At 40.5% G+C, this 25,705-nt stretch overlaps 1 protein-coding gene across 1 annotated transcript in view; it reads right to left on the reverse strand.

Moving 5' to 3' along the window:
* The window catches only part of EIF3H (eukaryotic translation initiation factor 3 subunit H), an 85,460-nt gene that overhangs the window by 11,733 nt on the left and 48,022 nt on the right, over positions 1-25,705 (reverse strand). Inside the window, exons 3-5 of the mRNA XM_032223110.1 lie at positions 17,445-17,612; positions 14,257-14,356; positions 334-483 (exon numbers count right to left, since the gene is read on the reverse strand). Coding sequence (XP_032079001.1) covers positions 334-483; positions 14,257-14,356; positions 17,445-17,612 — 418 coding nt within the window. The remainder of the gene's footprint in view (positions 1-333; positions 484-14,256; positions 14,357-17,444; positions 17,613-25,705) is intronic.

Raw genomic sequence — 25,705 nt, forward strand, 5'->3', positions numbered from 1 at the left:
GCATGCAGGGCACACGTGCATGCTGGGAGAAAGGCACATATAGGGGGGTGCACATAGGTGGGGAGGGCAGGGCGCATGCGGGTGCCTGCACATACATGCATGGGGCTTGCCAGGGATTGCGCACATGCACAGGGTGCACATATGGGCGCCGCTCACACATGCACGGGGGCGTTGGGAAAAGGTTAGCCATCACTGATCTAGCTATATTTTCCGTCAATTTCTTACTAATTGAAAATGATGACATTTCTAAATTGATTGTCTTCTCATTTCTGCAATGATTTCAACTGAAGTCTAGAAGCACAGGCTGCATTTTGATTTCAAATCAGCACGTACTTGCTTGCGAGACTGAGCAACTCATGTCTGTTTACAACGGCTGACTTCTTTTCCAGCTCCCAAAGAAGAACATTGATCAGGTAGGAGTTCTTGATGTTAATGGGGACTTCCTCAAACATGTTTTCAAAGGCAATTCCTGCTTTTTTCAACCTGAAATGAAAAGCACACATATATTTCTTACAGCTACATCAGAAACAAGCGAATTTCTCAGCTTCTCATTGCAGAGACTACATTGCTCCATTCTTCCAATTGTGGAGGATAAATTTTTGGAAGGCATGGGAGACAAAGAGCCTGGAGGGAAATCTGATTTATTCCACAAACTTGTAATATTTTTATGGGAAAACAGACCAAAATAAACAGACTTGGGTTACCAATTTGAAAGTCAAGACGCAATTATCATATCAAGATCTAGAGAACTTTGGGGTTCCTTTTAAGCTTAGGTTCTCTTACAAAAAAATAATATTGGCGGACAAGCAACATGTCTGTCACTAAGTCATCCTAACAATATACAGAAACATTGGTGTCCTTGGCATGCTGGAGGTGACAGTCACTATCAATATGGTCATCGGTAAATTAGAGGTATTTTGGGATAGTAGTTAAGACCTTAGGCTAGAAACTGGGGGACTGTGAATTTTAGTTCGGCCTTAGGCCAGTCCTTGAGCAAGTCCCTCTCTCTCAGCTCCAAGGAGGAGACAATGGGAAACCACTTCCAAAAAACTTTGCAAATAAAACTGCAGGAACCAGTCGAGGCAGGAGTGATTGAGTGAGTGAGTGAGTCTCTCTCTCTCTCTCTCTCTCTCTCTCTCTCTCTCTCTCTCTCTCTCTCATCTATCTATCATCTGTCTGTCTGTCTGTCTGTCTATCTATCATCATCTATCGTGTGTGTGTGTCCTCAAAAATAAGACCCTGTCTTTTTTTGGGGCCACCAAAAAAGGCACCAGGTCTTATTTTGGGGGGAATGTCGTCCACTGACTCACCTCACTTGTGTGTGTCGCCCCCCCCCCCCTTTTCGCTATCAGAGGCCTTCAGGAACTTCTTCGTCCAGCAAGGCTTTCCTGAAGGTCTCTGCAGCCGATTGCACAGCTCCGGATCGATCTGTACCTCTGTTATCGGCTACAGAGACCTTCAGGAAAGCCTTGTTGGCTGCAGCAAAAGAAATGGGCCGAGGTGTGCAAGGCCTAGCTGCAACTATCTAAAGTAAGTAGCAGGGTAGCTCCATCCCCACATCCCCATTCTAGCTGAATTTTTACCTATGCACCCTGTGGTGGGCGGGGTCTTAATTAGGGCTTATTTTGAGGATATGGCTTATATTGGGTGCACATGTACAAATCAAGCTAGGACTTTATCTTCTGAGTAGGTAATATTTTTGGGGAAACACAGTTTATGTATGAACACACAGAACCCTCATGCCTTAAAAATTCCACCACAGTGGTGCTGCCTTCATTTCTGAACTCCTTCTGTAAAGAACTCCACTATTGCCAAATACATCATTGGTTTGCTTCTGTACAAAAAAAGGATCAATCTACACACACACACACACACACACACATACACACACACACGCCTTTCAGAGCACGAATTTGAACTTGGCCTTTCTCCAGGCAAGTTTGCTAAGCCAGTTACTTTTAAATAATTATTTATGAATTAGAAACTGCATTGGGAAAATACTACAACAATATTTTTTTGGAAGTCCTACGTGCTTCAAATCAGCATATAAAAAATAGAGGCATAATCCTGGCAGTTGTCCTTTGACAAAAGAATATTGGCTAGATTCATGCAACATTCTAGCCATTAAAGTAACCCATACTGGCTGGGTTCAATGGCATGGTAAACTATAAATTACTGTTTACAAACCATAATGACTGGACATGCTAAATCAAAACCAGGCAACCATATTATGATGTCATCTGTTCTGGGAATTAGATCAATACAGAATGGGATTCTTGGATTTTCAACGTCGGTACACTGCAGAGTACCTTACGGTCCTTCACTGTTTCTTTTTACCATGTTTTCATTTATAATTTAAATCAATAGGCGAGTTTTAAAGGCTTCCATGCATCTGTTCTTTGTAGCCACGATCCAATTAAAAAACTCAAGTTCTATGGATTTTGGGGGGGGGGGGCAGCAGAGTATAGAATAGAATAACAGAGTTGGAAGGGACCTTGTTGGTCTTCTAGTCCAACCCCCTGCTTAGGCAGGAAACCCTATACCACTTCAGACAAAGGGTTATCCAACATCTTCTTAAAAACGTCCAGTGTTGGAGCATTCACAACTTCTGGAGGCAAGTTATTCCACTGATCAATTGTTGTAATTGTCAGAAAATTTCTCCTTAGTTCTAAATTGCTTCCCTCCTTGATTAGTTTCCACCCATTGCTTCTTGTTCTACCCTCAGGTGCCTTGGAGAATAGTTTGACTCGCTCTTTTTTGTGGCAGCTCCTGAGATATCGGAACACTGCTATCATATCTCCCTTAGTCCTTCTCTTCATTAAGCTAGAATTAAATTAGGCATACTAGAGTATTTAAGTTGTTCTCAGCCCCCTTGAAGAAAATAACTATTTGCAGTACAGAGAGAGAGAGAGGAGGGAGACAGAGACAGAGGGAGACAGAGGGAAACAGAGGGAGACAGAGGGAGACAGAGGGAGACAGAGAGGGAGGGAGGGAGGGAGGGAGGGAGAGAGAGAGAGAGAGAGAGAGAGGGAGGGAGGGAGGGAGGGAGAGAGAGAGAGAGAGAGAGAGAGAGAGAGAGAGAAATGCGGGTACTGAAAAGTCCTGTTGGGCATCTAGTTGCATAATTCTAACTTTAATTCTTCCACTAGAGAAGAGCAAGGAAACCTTTCTGTGAAACCAGACTTCTCCAGGCTGATGTCCTCCAGAAATGTTAGGACTTAACCTTGGGAAATAGGCTGTTAATAGACTCAGCAACCATATTGACTAGATTTTCTAGAATCAACCATATTTGGAGACGTTGAGCCTGAGACGTTGTAGACAGTGATAATGCAGAAGGACAGTTTGTCCCATTACACCATCCTAGAGAAAAATCACAGTTTCCGATAGGTGCCTACCAGGGGTGGTATTCAGCAGGTTCTGACCAGAACCGGTAGCAGAAATTTTGAATAGTGTGGAGAACCGGCAAACACCACCGCTGACTGGCCCCGCCCCATGTATTCTCTGTCTTTGAGTCCCATTTGATCAGGAGGGAATGGAGATTTTACAGTATCCTTCCCCTGCCATGCCTACCAAGCCATGTCCACCAAGCCATGCCCACAGAACTGGTAATAAAAAAAATGAATCCTACCGCTAGTGCCTACAGCAGTGTTTCTCAACCTTGGGGACTTTAAGTCCTGTGGACTTCAACTCCCAGAATTCCCCAGCCAGCATAGCTGGCTGGGGAATTCTGGGAGTTGAAGTCCACAGGACTTAAAGTCCCCAAGGTTGAGAAACACTGGCCTACAGTATTAATTATTCATTGTCTGAAAGAGATAGGAATAGTTTTTAAATGGGTGGAAGAGCTACATTTTGAGCATTCCCCCCCCCCCCACAGGACAATACAGGTAGTCCTCGACTTGCAACAGTTCATTTAGTGTCCATTCAAAGTTACAATGGCATTGGGGGAAAAAATGACTTATGACCATTGCAGCATCCCTCAAGGTGACATGATTTTCATTCAGGTGCGTGACAACTGACTCACACTGGTGACGGTTGCAGTGTCCTGCAGTCATGGGATCCCCTTTTGTGACCTTCCGACAAGCAAAGTCCAATGCGGAAACCTGATTCGCTAAACAACCGTGTTACTAATTTAAGAACTGCCGCAATTCGCTTAACAAGTGTGGCAAGAAAAGTCGCAAAATGGGGCAAAAGTCCCTTAACAAATTTCTCACTTAGAAACACAAATATGGGGCTCAATTGAGGCCGTAAGTTGAGGACTACCTGTACAGAATTCTTCAGCACCTCTGTGTTAAATTGCAGAAGGACATTCTTCAAAGTTCTTCTCTGTTCAAGTCTCCTGCAGTGGTGGGTTCCGGATCCCATCACAACCAGTACGCTGTGACGGGGCCAGGCGTCCACCACGTGCACATGCGCTGCGCACGCATGCACAATCACCACCCTGCAAAGCTCCAGCTGCTCAGCGGAGCGTCACGCAGGTGCCATACGTTGCGTGCGCAAATGGCCCAGTTGGGTCAAATACAGGTAAGGAACGCGGGCGGGCGACTGGGCCCTCGGCAGCACCTTTTCCTGTATGGTGCCTGCTGCTCCCAGCAGGCATCGGTACGCCCATATCAAGACGTACCAGCCGTAACCCACCACTGGTCTCCTGCCTTAGGGTACACAGAACGAGCTACCCAGGAGAGGAAAAATAAAACCTTTCATCTTAATAAAAAATATTGAAAAATTAAATCTCACGCACACTGCGTTTGCAAGTATGGGATCCAACACATTTTTCCCTTTCCACAAAAATCAGGGCAAAACCTAAGGAGCAGAACAAGTTTTGTTCTTCCTATTTCTTATCCTTTGCTGTTAGATGCTACTTATGATTTTTAAAAGTGAGATTTTTCCGCCTTGTTTTTATTTGCCTAAACTTTCAAAGGGATCTTTTAGTTTTAAAAGGAAATCCAATTATTGTCCTTGCTGCTTCCTATCTAAATATGTTTTCCCTTCTCAAATACTAGCTGATGAATTTTGCAGCTTTTCAAAAGATGGAACCAACACTTCCTTCTCCAAATTGTGACATAAATATTTACATAGCACCCTGTCCACCTCCAAACCCAACAGACTGTCCCCTTCTTTCCTAGTCTGAGCATTACCCAGGGATTTCTTTTTTATTTTTAAACAAAATTGAAAAGCTAAAGACTTAAGAAAAAAAAAAGCAAACGGCAAAAGAGAAAAGAAAGGATCATTTGGAGAAAGCTTTTCTCTTTCTGTCTGCAATTTTAGAAAGAAACCATGCCATTGACAATTTATTTTTCCCCAAACTTTCTCAATCTTGCTACAAAAAAAATGTTATAGGAAAAACCACTGATGAAAATCCTAGAAAATAGCTTGTGAAATCCAGAATTTATTTGCTAGCAGGTCGAAAGCATGCAAATGCAAATAGATAAATAGTTACTGCTTGGGCAGGCAACATTACTGCGTTCCATACAGGGGTGGTATTCACTTATCTTCCCTACTGGTTCACAAATGTGAGTGCACGTGCCACCTCCACGCATGCCCTCAGCCTTCGGTGCATGCGCTTTTGGCGAAAGAAGGGCCTAAATGGGATGCCATAGAGCTGGGGCGGGTGGGCAGAGCCACCCGCAATTTCTGCTACCGGTTTGGGCGAACCGATCCAAACTGGTAGAATACCACCTCTGGTTCCCTATTTTCATGCTGTTCTCATGATGTTGGAAATGTCTCTCAGAGAATTGGAGTTGAGCACTGCCCCCTTAAGTCAGTAACAGTTGGACAGGGGAACCCTGGTGGCTTAATTAATCCTATCCATTTCCTCTCATCCATCTAACAGGGACGCGGGGGCTCAGTGGCTAAGATGTTGAACCTGTCGATCAGAAGGTTGACAGTTCAGCGGTTCGAATCCCTAGCGCCGTGTAATGGAGTGAGCTCCCGTTACTTTTCCCAGCTTCTGCCAACCTAGCAGTTTGAAAGCATGTAAAAATGCAAGTAGAAAAATAAGAATCACCTTTGGTGGGAAGGTAACAGCGTTCCGTGCACCTTCGGCATTTATTCATGCCAGCCAGATGACCACAGAAACATCTTCAGCGCTGGCTCTTCGGCTTTTAAATGGAGATAAGCACCGCCCCATAGAGTCAGGAATGACTAGCACATATGTGCGAGGGGAACCTTTACCTTTAAAACTTTATATCTATGTCACTAATCAAATGTACTCCAATGAATACCTGATCTTTTTCTCTAGCTACCACTTGGAATGTGAAGGATATCAACATCTTCTAGAGATGGAGATGTCATAATTTTGATATCTTACTTCAACTTTATCCTTCAACTGGACATTCAAAAAACAAGCTACTAATCTAGTTATGTGAACCATACATTCTGGCGTTCTAAAGTTCTCTTTAATTATTTGATACTTGTGGTTATAAAACACAGGAAGAAACGTAGAATGTGTCCAGCTAATCTTGTCCCTTAGACACAAGTGTGTCTGCTATGATTGACATCAACCTGAATGCAAAGAAGGCTGGTTTAACTAAATGCATTTTTAGAAGCTTTTCACATCTTCATTGCCCATAGTATCATATATTATTTTTTTCAGAAGGAAACTCCAGAGTCTATTGCAGTTCCAAACGAACAGATAGCCATTGACTATCATTTTACATGAATGTGACTCTTTTTTTTTTTAATCTATTTTATTCATTTTCACATTCCATTTTACAATCACTTATATACAGGGTATTTGCTATAAAAGAAAAAAAAATATAAAAAAATATAAAAAAAAATAAAAAAGAAAACACAACTCATCATTCACAACCCCACCTGACACTTCCATCCTCCATACACCCCATCTACCCCCTCCAACTTTCCTTTCCTCCCTCTAACGCTCCCCTCCTACTTCCCTTTCCCCTCAAACCTTCCTTCTCCCCTTACTCCCAACACGCCCTCCTTGCATTCCCCTTACTCCTTCCTTACTCCTCCCTCCTCTTTCCCTCTACCTCCCTCCTTGGTGTATTCCTTTATTCAAGTGTTGTTTATTATAATCTGATAAAAAGTAAAATAAACCAAGGGAAAAAAAAATATAAAGAAAGAAAAGAGAAAAAAAGGGAAAAAAAAAGAACAACCGTATATAAGTGCATTCTTGTTCTTATTGCGACTATGTTAACACCCACCCACCCACCCACCCCCCATAAATCCCCGTCCCTACTCCTCCCGACTTCCCAGGGCCCACACCTGGCACTGCCTTCTATCTAAAGTATCTTATGTTCGTATGGATTAAAAATAAAAGTAATACATTAAAGGGAAAAAAAACCAAAAAAGAAAAAGAAAAAAAAGAAAAGAACAAAGAAAAAAGAAAAAGAAAAAAAAAAGAAACTCTTTGTGTTAAGCTCAGCCCCCCATCTTTATCTATGCTTAAATAGTATAAGTCATTCTATCTATATTTTATTCTCGTCTCTTGCTTCTTTGTTATTTACCCCGACCTCCTGTAGACCCTCCCATTCCTCTTCCTTAACCTTGTATTCAGATAAACATTTATCCAAATTTGTATAGACATCAATATACAATCTAACTCAAACATAATCCCTTCTAGTAAAATTTAAGCAGCCTGGATCATTCCACATATTCAAATATTACTTTACAGAAGAATAATCAAACTTTCCCTTTCTTAACCTTAATTTCAAACAATAATTCAAAATAATCTGACCAAACTTTCCCTTCTTAGTAAAATTTAAGCAGCGTGGATCAAGTATTACTTTACACAAAAATCAGTTTACATTCTATCTTGAAATGATCCGGACCAGCTTTCCCTTCTAATAGGATTTAAACAACGTAAATCATTCAGTATATACATTCAGTATCACCCCACCAATATACGTAAATCATTCCGCATGCATTTTACCCTCATCCCTTGCTTCTCAAATATTTGCCACTATCAAATTTATGCAAACATTAGTTTAAAATCTAGCTCAAAATAATTTCACCAAGCTTTCCCTTCTAATAAAAATTAAATAGCATAGATCATTCCACATATTCAAACTTTCCCTTCTAACAAGATTTAAACAGCGTAAATCATTCTGCATGCATTTTACATATATACATTCAATATCACCCCACCAATAAATTCCGCTTTTTCTGCCGGAGAGAGGTCGCAAACCCCCATTCAATCCACAACTTTAGTGAATATTTTAGAATGTCTAAATCCTCAAACTCCGCTTTTCTGCTTCTCCGAGGGAGGGGGAGCTACCCCCTCCATCTTGCAGCCATGTGGTCTGTTGCTTGCCTTCTCCTTCGGCTTGTCTCTCCTCTTTTCCAAGTGAATCAGGAAGTCCCGCCTTCAAAGTCTTGTAATAGAAATCTCGAGCCTCCGAAACAGAATTGAGACGAAGTCTTTGATTCTCAAATGTGACCGTAATGCCGGCTGGGGCCTCCCATTTATATTGAATCTGATGATTTCTAAGCTCTTTAGTTAAAAAGGTATAGTCCCTTCTTGCCTTTAACATCTGGAAAGGTATTTCTTTGAAGACAATCAAGTTCTGGCCATCAACTCTCAAACTATTATTGTAAAATTTTTGCATGATCGCGTTTCTGGATTCTTTTGTGGAGAAATATATAATTATGTCCCTCGGGAGCTGTCGCTGTTCCGCTACCAACGAATTCTGGCGATAAATTTTCCGAATCTGCCAATCAAAGTTAAGTCCCGGGCTTCCCACCGCATGGCTGAGGGCTTCAACAAAGGTCTGTTTCAGATTCTCTCGCTCCTTTTCACGGAATCCTCTGACTCTTATTGCGAATGCCTTCTTATTAAAGTTTATCATAACGAGCTGTTCTCGAGTGTCTCTAATTTTTTGTTGTAATATTTGAATATTAGTAGTCAAATTAGAATTAGCCTCTTCCAAACTTTCTAATTTATTCTCTATTTCAGCGGTATAATCTGACAGGGCAGACACGGCTGCAAACGTATTCGCCTTCATTTGGTCAATTTTAGACTTTAAATCACCATATAGCTCCAATACAAATTCCTTAATTTCTTGTTTAAAATCATTAAACATTTGAAAAAAAAATTCCTGTGTTAAGAATTCTCCAGTAGAGGGCGTAGGAGACAAGGGCTGTGATGCCAGTGTAAATTCTTTAAGTTCATTCACAGATTCTTTAGGCACATTTGTAGAGAGACGCTTCGATTTTGACCTGGGTGCCATTATAAATAAACAAATAAACAGCGCTTTCGCTCCCCTCTGTTTCCAAAAAAACAAAAACAAAAATTATTTTGTTAAGGAGCGGTCTGCAGGAAGGTAAAACCGGCTACGTACATCCCCTATCAGTCACCAACGGAGAGAAATCGCCATTTTGAAGTCCGTTTAAACAAAGAAGCCTCTAAGACAAATGGTGCTGGTATTTACGATAGTAATAAAAGCATAAATCTCACAGGGGTGGGACCCGCCCGTATTAATCTTAGCTTCAAACAACTTTGCTTTGTCCTGGGGGGGGGGGGGTCGCCTGTCTAGGGCTGCAAAAAAAAAGGCAGCTGAGAAGAACTGGCTGGAGATAAAAGCTCCGCTCACGCTGGATCTAATCTCTGTCCACAGCCAAAAAAAAGAGAAAGGCTGTGAATTACGAATAGACCCTAGCACACAGAGCTACTCCCTGCCCCTTTATGCCAAAAAGGGGTGATATCTATGATCTTATTTAGATATACAGACCAGATCTCTGAGAGGAGCTCGGTTGAGCCCTCCTCGGCGACAGGCTCCTCCCCCCGGATCCTACATGAATGTGACTCTTAACTATGAGTACTGGCCCATAAACCTTGATTTTATCCAGACTGCCAAGGGTCACTAAAAAGGAGAGGAGAGGCCTCTGTGGGACAAGCCTGAGGAAGAAAAGGGGAAAGGAGAAGATGAATGGGGCCAGCCTGAGGGAGAGAAGGGGATAAGACAGGAGAAGCTTCCGTGGAGAAAATCTGAGGGAGAGAAGGTGAGAGGAGAGGAGCCCAATCATATAGTTTCATAGTGGAGCATGGGTATCTAGCTAGTGTAAAATAAACACAATCTGGCATCTCTGTAAATCTCATGAAATGTCAGTATTCTACACCTTCTTTTGGAGGGAGATACATCAATTGCTCATACATCTTGAGGACAGGACAATCTTTTTTTTTTTTGGAGGGGGTCCTTTTAAACAATGAGGACCTGTCACATTATACAATCTTAAAACATTTTTTCTTATACTAAATATATTCAATGTTTTCTAGGTCCCCTGGATCTCCTCTGTTCTTATTCTTGAGTCATGAAAGTGATCAATCTATATAATAAGGTGCCCTTGGTTGACTAGAGATGATCGGAGGAGGAACAGTGCTTTGGGCTCAAGCAATTTAGGGGGAAAATTCCATCATTGCTCTGGACTAGAGTTCAATTCAATTTTGTTAATGTTCATGTCAAAAGCTGTGTCCTGGCAAATCAAGATGAAACACACTTTAAAAGACATTCAGAGGAAAATCCCACTAGTTCTGATACAACAGATTTACAGAACCGTGGCTCTAAAGCACATTTTAAAAAGGTCAATCAATATTTGCCCCAAATGTAGCCTTAAGATAGTTTTGTTCTGCAGCTAGAACAAGTGTGGCAATTCTTGTCATTTAAAAGACACTTTTTTTTTTTTGCTCTGGTACCCACAGAAACAATTTGCTGAAAATGGAAGGCAATTCCTTCATTTTGAAGACTACATAAGAGATAAGGCTATGGAACAGTAGTTTCAGTATTTTCAAAATCAGAGACTAGATTTACACACCCAGCTAAGCATACTATTGTTCGTTTGGGGTATTATGCTAACTTGGTCATGGTGGTTTTCAAAATAGGATTTACAATTTAATTCATAGTTGCACTACCTCAGGTGAAAGCATGCAGCCTTTACAGTTCTCTAAAACATGTTCTAAAATTGTAACCAATAATGTCATATAAACAGGAAACGCTAAGCTAGGGAATAATTGTATTATACATTCAAGTCTCAACCCTCAATGACTTCAAGACACCCTTTCATGCAATTATACTGTCAGGCCTGCAGTCATATTCCTTTTAGGATCTTTGGCATGCCACACTTTCTATTATTTTACTATGCTGTTTCATTAGTGGGGTAATTGGGAGGGGGAATAGTAAGGAGTAGAATGTGCTGTTGTCAAAATAAAACATTCCTTTATGGAAGCCCAAGGTCATTCTTTGTCTCCGTACCTCTCCACCTGACTGGAACTAGATGGGTGGAAATGCCAGCATGGCAGTGGAAGATTGGTCCATGTGATGGACTTGTGGGTGTGGGGCAAGATCCTGAACTTTCAACTGGGTGGAAAAGCCAGGAAGCTTTCAGATTCGGGTTTCCACAGATGTGCCAACATGTCTCTCTTAATAAATTGGAAGTTTGAGGAAAGTTCTGCCTTGGACTCTGATTTAATTTTGGATGATATTTGGAACGCTGACATATACAATATCCTAGGTAGCAGCAGATATTTCTCTCTCTGGGCGCAAAGAAAAAATATATGCTGTGAGCTCTGCATAGGCATCAGAAAGGGCATCCAGCCAGTAAATGCTCAGCTCCATTCAGTCGCCCAAACTCCACCCCGATGTAAGGGATTATAGGGTCATTAAAAGAAAAAAAAATACAGTAGTAATTTGTCTTCACTTCCATATTTTACACTCCTAAAATTTTCCTGAAACTCTATCATCCCACTATTGACTAGGTGTGACTTACCTTCTGAAGAAACCCGAACAAAATCAGCCTGATGCGGCTATCATACAATACTACTACCTACATTTAATTTCAATAAAAGATAAAAAAAATCAAAGAGCCAGTTTGGTGTGGTGGTGAAGGCATTGGGCTATAAACCAAGATATAGACATGAAGCCATCTGGGTGATCTTGGGCCAGTCATTCTGTCTGAGCCCGAAGCAAATGGCAAACCATTTCTAAAATTCTGAAAAAATCAAGAAAACTGTAGGAACTAGTCGAAAAAATTCCTGATTCAAAAGGCACAAAAACCTAAAACTTACAAAATAAATGAGATGTGTTGCTTTAGTGCTTTCTGAAGTTAGGCCATAGAAAACCGTTTTAAAAAAAACGATTGTCACCTTCAGACCAGAGCAGAGTATAAACCTCTTCTTTAGTGTGATGTATGACCCTAGACCAGCAATGGTGAACTTTTTTTGGCTCACGTGCTGTAAGTGGGGGGGAGCGCAGGGGGGGGGGCATGTGCGGGTGTGCCGCACCCATAATGCAATGCGCTACCCCAGTGCACATGCGTGCACCACAGATGCTCCCCCCCCATTTTTTGCATGCTTTTTTCGCCCCCCACCCAGTCTCCAGAGGCTTTATAGGAGCCTGGGGAGGGCGAAAACAGCCTCCCCCACCCGCCAGAAGCCCTCTGGAGGCTTCAGGGACCTTCAAGAGGCTTCCCTGAAGCCTCTGGAGCAGTCAAAACGACCCTCCGAGGAAAGTGGAAGTCCCTTCCCGAACTTCCGGTTTGCCCATAGGACCGTTTTTTTTTGCGCGTTGGAGGCTTCAGGGAAGTTCATGAAGCTTCCTAAGGGTCTGGGGGTGGGTAGGGAGGCAGAGGAGGCTATATTTGCCCACCCCAGGCTCCTATAAAGCCTCTGGAGTTTGGGGAGGGTGAAAAATTGCTTTTAAAAAGCGTGAACTTAGCTGGGCAGCATGCACATGCGTGCTGGACAGCTGACAGGGCAGCGCTTCGCGTGCCTGACAAATGGCTCCACCTGCCACCTGTAGCATGCGTGCCATAGGTTCGCCATCACTACCCTAAACCATTGTGTTGTATTCAATAATTTTAAGCACATTGTGTAAATTAGGCCATAGATACTCAAGGTTACAACCTAGATTGTGGTCTTCAAACTCCTACCTAGGCCTTGATAGTTTTGTTAAAAATTAGTCTAGGGACCGTTATATGAAAGGGAATACTTAGAAGTAAAACAGCTCCTTTTAGGATCAATGGGAAAGCCATGGAATATAAGATTACTGTGGCGAGATTGTTATATGTAAAGTTGGAAAGATTTGACACTCTCCAGAATGGAGAGTTGAACTTGACAGCTTTTCCTGAAAAAGATAAGTTGACTTCACTGATTACAGAAAATATATTATTTACATTTATTGATGATTAGAAGCCTCTTGTGTACTTTTTGCATAAAAAAAAGAAAAAGAATAAACTTATTAATTGTGGTTTTGATAATTAGATGGGATAGATTATAAAAAGAAGAGCAAAGTTAAAGGTTCCCCTCACACATATGTGCTAGTTGTTCCTGACTCTAGGGGGTGGTGCTCATCTCCATTTCAAAGCTGAAGAGCTTCGGACATTTCACTGTCCGAAGATGACTCCGTGGTCATGTGGCCGGCATGACTAAACGCTGAAGGCACATGGAATGCTGTTACTTTCCCACCAAAGGTGGTCCCTATTTTTCTACTTGCATTTTTACATGCTTTCGAACTGCTAGGTTGAGAGAAGCTGGGACAAGTAACGGGAGCTCACTCCCGTAGCGTTAGGAATTCGAACCACCGAACTGCGGACCTTTCTGATCAACAAGTTCAGCGTCTTAGCTACTGAGCCACCGTGCTCCAAAAAGAAGAGTAATATGATAAAAGTGAGAGAGAGAGGTTAAAATATATTTGTACTTATAAATGCTGTGAAGAATATCAGAAGCCACTTTATATCTAAAAGTTTTAATTACACACACACACACACACACACACACACACACACACGAAGTAAAACAACTAAAACCAGGATTCTTGATCTTCACATTTTTATGTGAAGAACTGAAGTCTTGCATTTTCCGTCTGTTCTGCTCAATTTCATTTGCCTTAAGTGCTTGCCCTGTGTCTGGAATGATAGGAGTATCAAATCTTTCCTTGGTGAAGCAAATTTTGCTACTTTACACTATCAGTTGTGAAGGCTCTCAATACTTGCAGGGAAATAACATATACCATATCTATGTAGCAGTGATTGAAATTCATTTTTTTTACTACCAGTTCTGTGGGCGTGGTTTAGTGGGTGTGGTAGGGGAAGGTTACTGCAAAATCTCCATTCTCACCCCACTCTGGGGCCAGCCAGAGATGGTATTTGCCGGTTCTCTGAACTAGTCAAAATTTCTCCTCTCGGTTCTCCAGAACCTGCTGAATCTCACCCCTGCTATGTAGGTTTTACAGAGTTTTACCACAAATGATTTTATGTCTACAGTCCATCTGCCACCCACATCCAGAACTTCCTCTTTGCACTTACGCTTCTGGAGAAAAATCCTTCTCCTTGCAAATATCCATCAATTTAGGTGTCAGACGATATGCTTTTAGGGAGAGATATCCCTGACCAGTTTTTATAGGATCTGAGAGAAAACAAAAAGGAAAACAATGAAATTTCATCTGAGCAATTTATATTGGACAATTTTTTGTGTGCCTTTTAATTATCAGGAAAAAAAGTCAGTATTTGTTTTGATCCGTCTATGAAACCAGTTTGTGGAGTAACAAAACACAAATTGCATGTATTATTAATTAGTGGCATTATTAAAACTTTTATTTTTTTATGGCTGAATATCAAAATATTTTGCAATGATCAAAACAGATTCTCTCTAAAAGAACATCTTAATGATTTAATTTCAAAATAACATACAATAGTGGAAATTTAATCCCATTTCTATAATTTAATTCCATTTCTATAAAGAGATTAGTAATAAATTTATTAGCCATTTAGAATGGTACGAATGTAACAGTTTAGCCAACAGGGGAATTCTGGGAGTTGAAATCCACATATCTTAAGACTGGGAAACCCTGGTCTAGAATTTAATCCCCATAGACCACAAAAAGGATGAGGAACACCATGGCTCGCACAGTTAGGATGCGGGATTGACAACCCACGTTCAAAATCCCAGTGCTGTCATGGGATGGAGTAAGCTCCCATCCTTTGCTCCATCTCCTGCTGGGGACATTAAAGGAGCCCCCAACTGGACGTATTCCAGGCAATGAGATGTCAACCTGCTAATCCTTTCAACCTGGAAGTGCCTCGGCGCTTCCAACATGAGAACAATGCAACAAAAAGGACAGGAAACAACCGAGAAATAAGCATATATTTGGGAAGACAATTCCACAGAATGGGGTCTATTAAAGCTTAGCTTCTTAAATTCCTGTCCTGTCCTTTAGTCTGGGGTTGAATGGTACCGTATTTTTCTGTGTATAAGACCAGTGGTGGGTTCCTATCTGTTCAGCCGAACTGGTAGTGGTTTGGCGGCCTGGGTCTGCAGCCCCCAAACCGGTTCTCCAGGTGGCGCCATAGGCACTGCTATCTTGTTTTTTGCTTCTACACATAACAATTTTTATTGTACAATGCATGGGCACGTGGCGCAGCTACAAATGAACTGGCGGTAGTGACTGCCAGAACCCACCCCTTTATAAGACACTACTTTTTCTTTAAAATATTTACTTGAAAATGGAGGGGAAGGCAGAGGAGAAGGCCACATATGCCAGATGAGACTCTATCTTATATGCCGCTCTATCATTCCTCTCTATTGTAGTTGTTTCCTGTATCACATTGCCACTCTAGGTTTCATCTCTATTGTTCCTGTGATGCATTTCTGGTTCTTGTTGTCTTACTCACTCTGGGAAGATGGTTTCTGCACAGTGATGGCTGGTAGTGTGTTTACTACAAGCAACATGAAACATAGAGACGTCTTATACATGGGGGCGTCTTACACCCAGAAAAATACGGTAAATATCTGAGTGAGAGTTCTCTTAAAACAACCAGTTCCATGATTTCAGAATCTCAGATGTGGGGCAATTTTAAAGGCAGAAGCAGCAAAACTGATTTGCTTCTGAAAGGCTTCCTGTTCCTATTCTTATTTTTGAAACAAGAAAAAAGAGACAAAGAAATTGCCCATTTTGCTGCTGTATTTCATAGGTGCAATCTTAAAACTACTGTAAAACCACATGCAGTCCCCTAGCTACCACTTTCTGGACTAGAGTTTCAAAATGTGACAGTCAATATTTTAAATAGTTCCAGAAACAAATTAGGAATTGACACAGAAAGGGAAAGGGGAAAGCGGGAATCAAATTTCTAAAATAATACGAGAAAAATGAGCTTTACCAATTGTTATTTTATTTTATTTTTATCTTCCCCAATGCAAATAATCCAGACTCAGAGTCCACAAACTCATTGACAGCATTACCTCTTACCACATTTAAGACTCGCTTGATGAAGCACAGTATTCACTCAGTATTTCTTTTTAAAAAACAACAACACACATTTATGTAGGTAAATGTTTCCAGTTGCCTTGTTTTTTTTAACGTGTGCATACTTTACACGTTGATGAACTATCACGAAAGATGGAAAAAATTATGCATTTTAAAAAGAAAAACCTATGTAGTCTCTAGGACAAAGGCGCTTAACGTCTGTGACGAGATAACAGCTGAGACAGACTTGCCAAAGAACAATTTTTTAAAAAAAAATAATAAAAAATATATATTTGTGTTTGGTTGTCTAAAACCAAACCCGGGGGGTGGGGGAGAAACCTTTACCGATCAGTGTGATAAAATGAAAACCCAAATAGAGTGAAACAAGTGGAAAACTCATCAGGACCTGATGATGCAATATTTCAAGCCAGAATAAGTATATACTTTAACAACTTGTTCTTTACTGTAATCCAATTGTTAACATACTGAAACAATTTAGGGGCAGCTTGTAAGATTGATCGCATTCATTAGTATTTTTTCTGACAGACACTCAGGACGTTACATTTACTTCTCAGCTGGAAACTATATGTGAGCTTGCCAGATATGGCAAAACTGTGAGTGTTCAGGGAGGGGACAGCTATAAAGCTGTTAAATTGCCTACGGTTCTGATACAGCGCAGAACATCTGGCTTGGAGAGCTGAGGAAACGTCGTTAGAAAAAAAAATCAGCAGAAAAGAGGGTGGGGGGAAAAATCTTCGTGGAACGAAACAGTTCAGGTTTTGTATGCTTCTATCAGATGCATAAAAATTGGGAAGGGGAGGGGGGGGAAGAGAGAAGAGAAATACTTGGCAATCTGCTTTAGGATTGGTCAGTCTTATGCGGAGCCAGACGTTCCAGCAAGCTGGGCTTGTTAAGACATCTGGTGTAGTTCCACTAGCCCCTTCCACTAGGGATGGGAATTGGGAGGAATAAAAATGAAGCAGCTCCTCTGGCATTCCAAAACATACACATCAGGGCTCTGATAGCAAGAAAAATAAACAAAAAGAAGGAAACTCTGTCTAGACTTTGCTGCTTGCTGAGGCTGCTGCAGACACAGAGTTGGTATTTACTTGCCAAAGGTCTGCCAAGGCAGCTCTTGAGGCAGGGAGCTCATAGGCGATGTATATAATAATATTGAGGGATCGGGGTGTTGGTTGGTTGGTGGTGGTGGTGGTGATGGAAAGAATCATACAGAAAGCCAAATATGCTCACCGTAAATGAGAACGACAGATTCCTCGATGGCGTGCTGGTAACTGAACTGGGAATCCAGGAGAGCACGGGTAACAAAGGAGCCGTAGTACGTGGACTGATACCAGCCGACATGGAGATGGTCAATATTGACATGGCGAAGACTACGCATCATTTCCATCTGATATTGAACTGGAGAGGAGAGAGACAGAGGGAAAGAAAGAGAGGGACAATTAAGCATTTTGTAGAATAAGTTTACATCTGAATCTCAGCCATTTCTGAAGGATGCCCTAATAGTGAAATAAAGCTAGGAGAATCTGCTCTCCTATTTGGAACCGAGGAACCCTCTTGAGGTTTCAAAGGGCAGACACATGAAGCAGAGACCTTCTAGTCATTCTTGAATTCTTTGAAGGCAAAACCTTTCCAGATGTTCAAGTGGCTCTCAGGATGTCTACTTGGCTTAATTCGGAGAGACAATCACAATAGATTCTAGTTTTAAAACTTGTGATTCTAAAAAGGAGGGATTAGGGAAGCAGGCAAAACTTTGCCTGCAGGAGGTCCCAGGTTCTCTGGTATGTTCAGGTAAAGGCAACAGGTAAAGAGAAACAATGTCTACTTGTTTCAGGAAAGTCCATTGCCGGAGTTGATGGGAAGATTATACAACCTTTGAATAAGGCAGTTACTCCCATTGCCTGAAGAACTGGAAGGTTGGGCTCTCCATTCAACTGTTCAAATATGACCTTTCCACCAATACTATTACCGAGCTAAATATTCCCCATTCTGCATCTGTACATCCGTTATTTCTCAGTGAACTTAGTAACTATTTCTTTTAAATACTATACCAATTCTCTAAACTATCAAGGCTGGTTAAGATTGCCTTGAGTGTAATAGTAATCTTCTAAGGCATTTGCCTCATCCAATTATGTGTCATCTGCAAATTCAATAAGTATCCCTATCATCTTTTCATTCAAATCTCTTGTAAAAAGTTGAACAGTGCAAGAACCAGAATTGAATTGTTTGCCCCTCAATAATTTGTTTTAGTCTGAACTATTTGTACTGACACTTTGAATATAAATATGGTTTTAAATCCAGCTAAGTAACTATTAAGTTCTCATGCTATCCAACTGTGTAACTAGCTTGTTAATCAGAGTGCCACAAAGTACTTTTGTCAAATGCTTTGCTCTGTTTTCAGAATGGTTACTGATCAATTGCTTTGCAGACTCTCTCACATTTCTTAAATATTGATGCCAGAATGATTTGTCAATAGTTCCCTGGATCCTTTCTCCTCCCTATTATTGATTTTTAACAAACATAACATCCTCTCCTCCAGTAACATGGGACGTGACTTGTTCTTCGGGGTTTCACAAAGTTAGTATGTAAGAATCCAGCCACACTATACACACCGTTACTTCAACTTAAAATCACAAAGTCTAATATATGACATGTTCCTAGTGTTCCTAGTATATTGACTATTTTTTCCCCCTTTTGTGTATGTGTGTGTTATTAGAATGTTAAATTTGGCTAAATCTTTTCTTTGGGTTTGTGTCAAGTACAGCTGATCTTCCTGTGTTGTTCTGCCCTCTCTGAAACAAAACTGTGGTAGATATACAACAATTTATGAAAGGATAATGGTTAGCAGAATTTGTCTCTCAAAGATGTTGGGAGTCCCTCAACACTACAATTTCATGTCTCTCTTAACCATTTACAATATAAAATTGTAAGATCTACAGTGAGGTTCTGTAAAACATAACCCACATTTTCACTGTTTTCATCCTTCCTCATTAGTTTGCAGCTGTTTTAGCCTAGCCCAATCTGTCCTGGTTCCTCCAGAAAAAAGAAAAAAATTAATTCTTATTCTTTCCCCCAAGACAACATTTATCACTTGGTCTTTGCAACAGCAGGGCCCCCAATCTGCCACTTTAAATCAGTCTTTCCCAACAACCGTTAATAAAACAACTGATTATTTAGGAAATCACATTTGGATACAGCTACTGATTGCAGTTATAATTCCTTCCAAAGTGAAATTGTGCTTAAATGACCTCTATTATTGCTCATGCTTACTGCCCATTTCAAACTACTATAATGCAGATAACATGTAATTATAGCATGCTTTCTAAAGTGAACAAAAGAAGCTTGCTATATTGCACAAAAGGCCTATTTAGTTGGGGCTACTGTGTCCTAGATTGGCCAGCAAGATGCATTTGGTAGCTTGCTACTTATTACAAGAGTTGTTCATACCAGTGATGGGTTTTAAATTTTTTTAGAACTTCTTCTATAGATGTGGCCTGCTTTGTGGGAGTGGCTTGTCAGCCATGTGACCGGGTGGGTGTGGCTTGCCGGCCATGTGACTGGGTGGGCATGGCCAACTTGCAAAATGTGGTGAAACTCACTTAACAATGCTCTTGCTTAGCAATCAAAATGTTGGCTCAGAAACTCTGGCATTTGAAGCACGCAAGTCTTAAAGCTGTCAAGTTACAAGACCCTTGCACCCCTAACCTTTTAGAAAAAAATAACCCCAGGGGTGTTCAAACTTGACAGCTTTAAGACTTGTGGACTTCAACTCCCAGAATTCCTCCTCTCGCTCTTCATCTTGATGATGTGCGGATGGGCGGGGGGGGGGGGAGGGAGCTGGAACCGATTCTAAACGGCACTGTAGATTTGTGAAACCTCTTCTATAGAAGAGGTTAGAATTGGCAGGAACCCACCCCTGGTTCATACATACATATTACCTAAATACATCTTGCAATAAACCTGTATGATAGCACTGCATTAAACTTTTATGTTCTTTGGGGGAGAAAGAGGATCTCAGTTTCAAAATAGGTGTCAGGCCTGGAAGCCATCTTTTGCCTTGGGCCTTTAGGCCTGCCACACTTTATGTTGTGTGGAAATGGGAGGGACATTATATGTATGCTTTTTTTCTCCTCTGAACTGGGAGGGATTTCCTCATGTGGCGGAGTCTCCGTCTCCTCAGGCTGGGAGACGGAATATGGGAGATACATAGTCTAGTATGGGAGATATATAGTATGGGAAATACAGCATATAGTCTAAATAACATTCCTTTCTCAGAGAGTCAAGTACATCTTGCCCTGCATCTGGAGTGGTGTGACTGGGAGGCATCTATCTCGTTTTGGACAGTGCCTGATTGGACCATGTGATGGACTTGTGGGTGCTGGGCAGGGACTTGAATTTTCAATTGGGTGGGGAAAACCTGGAAGCTTTCAGATTTGGGTTTTCCCAGATGTGCCAATATGACATCTCTAATAAAATGGAACTTTGAGGAAACGCAAGCCTTGGAATCTTCTTTCGTTAGGGGTGAGAAATTTTATTTCAAAACAATATGCAGACCATCAATCTGATTTATCTTTAAAGGACTGAAATAATGTGAAGAAGTAACAACAAATGGACCAATGCTACTGTATATGGAAAAAGATTTGAGGGATCCTTGGTGGTCTCTGAGCTTGTTGTTCTCTTGCAGATATTTCATTGCCTAACAGCACTGATGATGTTACCTAGTTTGGGTAATGTAATGTCTGCAAGCTCAGAGAGCACCAAGGACCCTCGTGTTTCAACCTCGAGCTACAAATATTCTCCTTTACTGAAAAAGGATTTGAACCTGTAACCATTTTCCCAATGCTATATTTCTACTTTTTCCCAACCTGGATGCTGACTTAAAACTCAGGATAGTTGGTAAGTATCTTGATCCATGTTCTATGGCATCCTTATAAAAAGCAGCAGGGTGGGAAGAAAAAAAAATGTGTGATCTTCTCCTTCAGGCAAATTTGTTGGCTTTACATTCGACAACATGCCTTGAATGGAATGGAGCAAATTTCATTATTCTGACTCAGTTCTTTCTCCAATGGTTTCTGAGTCTTCTTTCAAAGTGGAATGTCCTTTTATCATTTAAATAAATAAGTTTACAGCAGAAACAAGAATGTGTGGCACAGGCCATCAGCTTCTTGCTGACATAAACAAGATCCAGACACAGAATGGAGACAATTAATACATTTTTATATAATCTTTGCATACACATATACACACGTAAGCTTCCAAAAAGCTAATTGAATTATTGTTAACTATTTCCAGAGTACAAATCAACACAATATTTTTTGTGTTGTAAAATATGCAGAAAGTTAACTGCATTTGTAGACTTATAATGAAAGAAAAAGTTTACAAAGCAGCCTGTAGAACTAGAAAGTTCTTTTACACTATTGATTTAATTTATATTTTACATACAGTATTTCACAAGAGAGCCAGTCTGTTCTAATGGTTAAGGTACCAAGCTAGAAAGCAGGAGATTGTGAATTTTAGTTCCACCTTGGGCATGAAATCTATCTGGGTGACTTTGGGCCAACCAATGAATCAATACTTGGTTGATCTGTAAAAAAAGGGGGAGGACGACCCTGCACATACAGTGATATCTTGGTACTCATTCTTAATAGGTTCTAGGAGGCACAATGAGTACCAAAAATGTTAAGTACCAAACATTTTTTCCCCAGAAGGAATAATGTAGTGAGTCACAAGGCAGGCAACACCGACAGGTTCTAGCTTATGCGCTGAGTACCAAACAAACGATGAGTACTGGGGCAAAATTTTCACACCAAAATGTGTTGAATATCAAATTCAATAAGTTTCAAAGCATTTGAATACTAAGATACCACTGGACGGGAAAACTTTAGGAAGAAAAAAAAGAAGGCATTTAACAAAATAATAAAACTGGAAGGGGAAATCAAGAGTGGTTTATTGTTAGCTGTTTAATTCATTTTGAGAGTGGCCTGCAGACCCACATTTTCTCCAGATTTGATCCTTCAATTTTAGAATTTACAAGCTAAGAGCAGAGAAGGATGCCTAATTCTGACATTACAATAAATATGGGAATTGGATCAAGCCATGGGATAATATAGCACTCCCTCACTGGTATACAGATTAAAAATTTCTGGGAACATGGAAGTAGTGGGGTTCCTATCTCTTGGGATTTTTCAAAGGAAAAGTTGATATTCTATGTACAAGTGAAATATACATAACAGGTATTTCAATCCTAATTTAATTTGCGACTGTGGTTGAACAGAAAGTTTGATATAAATCAAGTAAATAAATAAGCAAATATATTACTGTTTTGCTTCACCAGTTGAAAAAACACAATTTATAATATCATTTGGCACATTTAGAGTACTATTCCTCAAAAGCAAAACTTGGGTTAGTGGAATTTACTTATATGTAAAGTCCCACAGCTGCAGCCTTAAAAGTTTAATACACCACTATACATACGGTATATGCCGACTTACAAAATAGGCTTCACTGAGTTCAGAAAAATGCATTCCACTGGTATATAAGGCATGAAAAATGGTTCATTCCCTATACGTTTAGATTATTGTTCCAATTATCCTGGCTACAAACCATACCAAATATAATAACCATATTTTTGGAATATAAGACGCACCTTAGCTTCAGCACACAGGTTTGCTGGGTTTGAGCGCTCGTGCACGGACTTTTATCCCCAAGTTGGGGATAAAAAACAGCTTCTAAAGCACAGCTGATCGTTTAAGAGAGAAGCAGGCAAAGCATGGAAGATCGCTTCATTCGTTAGTGACTCATTAGGGCTGAAAAACAGCTTTTAAAACACAGCTGATCATCGGAGGGAGAAGAAATGACAAAAGCAGCCAAAGTATGGAAGATCGCTTCACTCGTTAGCGACTCATTAGAACTGAAAAAAAGCTTTGAAAAAGCTACATTCAAAGTATAAGACGCAGCCAAATTTTCAGCCTCTTTTTTTGGGGGGGGGGGGTGTCTTATACTCCAAACATACGGTAACTATCTCTTATACCGTTCTTAGATTATATTCTCTCTCTCTCTCTCTCTCTCTCTCGTCTGTCTGTCTGTCTGTCTGTCTGTCTGTATGTATGTATGTATGTATGTATGTATGTATGCTGGTCTTGTTGTATTTGGGTCCTTTCCCATGTAAGATTGATCAATCTTACACGGGAAAAGACCCAAATACAACTAGACCAGCATACCTACACCTATATATATATTTGTTTGCGTAGATTTTCACGGGTACAGGTATGCAGGTCTTGACGTATTCAGGTCTTTTCCCGTGTAAGATTGAGAGTATCTTGGTTGATTTTATCTGTGGTGCCTTTGATGTAAGGGAGGAGGGTGATGCCATTGTCCTGTTCTATGTCTCAGTTCTTGGGAGGGTGTCTCCCTTTGGATTAGGTCGGTAATTGTTTTTCTTTGGAATCCGTTGGAGATTAATACGTTTGTGAGAGTTTTCAGTGTGTAATTCAGTTAAAAACTGAATTACACACTCTTACAAACGTATTAATCTCCAACGGATTCCAAAGAAAAACAATTACCAACCTAATCCAAAGGGAGACACCCCCCAAGAACCTACCCCAGGTGTCCCAGATATTTCTATGTTTTTGAATTTGTTCTTATAAAAATGGGGAGAAGGGAGGAGGATATGTTTTGAAAATTTTCAAACGGCCATAGTTTGCTTGGCTATTTATTTTAGTCAAAGGATGTGGTAATGGTAAGAAATATATATTTTTTTATCCATGGCTTAGCCTCTCAGCACCTCACAGATGATTAATATGCCTCTGAGACACCACAGGCTAACAGATATTTTAGAAGGCTAGTGTTCTGAATGTGCCAGATTTCAAATTCCTAACTAGTGCTATAGTATTCTGGGCAATTTGTCAAACTGAGGTCCACACATTTTTATTCAGGTTACCCGGAAATTATCACCAGAGTTTCAAACTTAGAAGAAAGGCCGTCTTTCTTTTTGTGTCAAGCTTCTAGATACCTTTAAAATCCCGTACAACTGTACTAACACATTGCTCCCTCCAGGTCTGTTATTATATTTGTGTTACAATTTTAACAGAGGTGGGGCCCGATGGCTTAGCAGTTAAAGATGCTGACATGCATCTAAAAATGCCGCTGGCATGCTGACAGCCCGGGTTTGAGAACCGAGCGCTGTGCGATGGGGTGAGTTCCCTTTATTTGCCTTTGTTTCTGCCCACCTAGCAGCTCAAAAGCATGTAAATGCAAGTAGATAAATAAGTACCACTTTGGTGGGAAAGGAACAGCGCTCCGTGTGCCTCAATATATAATCACACTGACCACATGACTATACAAATATCTTCGGACATCGCTGACCCTGTCAGCTAAAAAACGGAGATGAGCACTGTCCCATGGAGTTGGATATGACTGGAAAGGAGAAATGTTTACCTTTTAATGCAGGAGGAGGAAGAAGAAGGGAAGGAGGAAGAGAAAGAGAGGAAGGGTCTCTTTAGAGAGAAGGTCAGAAGTCTTTTTGCATGCCATCTATGTATAGATTACAAACCTTGATTGTATCTAGTTGTGAATGCATCTAAGATTATTCTCCTTCATGGTGGTCTTGATGCAAACCACCAATCCATTTTTTTGAATTTGCTATGTTAGCCAAATAGGTGAGAAATCATATTTGGCTAGAACAAGAGAAGAAACCCATAGTGTGTTCTGTTTATGGCTCTTATTTGGAATCACATTCATGGCTAACCATTTACGGTTGGCCTGTCATCCAAACACTAATTAAGAGAGGCCTTAATACTTTTTATTTATTAGGGAACAATAACAATCATTTGGGTAAACAATCATTTGGGTAACATATGAACTGATCAGACTAGTTCCATTTTTCTCAGTTTCTACAAATGGTCCCATTTTTCTGTGTTCATCTCTCATTTTCTTCCAATCCTCATAAAAAACAGGCATTTAGCATTTGTAACCACAAATTACGCATTTCTAAATATATTTTATCTCAAAGTACACATTTCTAAGCATATTTTACTCTAAATGTGTATTTTGTACACTCTTTAGTAGATTTTCCATGCCAAAAATTGCATCACAAAATTTGGAGACGCATAAAATCCAAACGATTATTGAGTTCCCATCCATAGATTTGTCTAAGGGTGCAGATGAGCTTGGCTTGATTTGAATTGTGGATTGGATTTAATCCTCAAGCATCCCTATTTATCACAGAACTATGACTGGCTGTGGTTTAATAACACGACATCTCATGATAAAGATAAAGCTACCACTATTATTTTCAAAATAATAGACAAATGAAGCATACTACGTATTTCACAGTATAATTTTTTTATGGAGGGTATTTTTAGCTCTATGTGTGTTTTAAAATGTGCCAGAGCACTGTCCTGCAGGAATTAACTCCATCCTATTGATATCAACAGCGACAAAATTAAGCAAAGCAGCAACTCTCCTACAATCTGTCAAAATAATAGGACAGCTTC

Source organism: Thamnophis elegans, chromosome 8 (assembly GCF_009769535.1).
Source record: "Thamnophis elegans isolate rThaEle1 chromosome 8, rThaEle1.pri, whole genome shotgun sequence".
NCBI classification, from domain to species: Eukaryota; Metazoa; Chordata; class Lepidosauria; order Squamata; family Colubridae; genus Thamnophis; species Thamnophis elegans.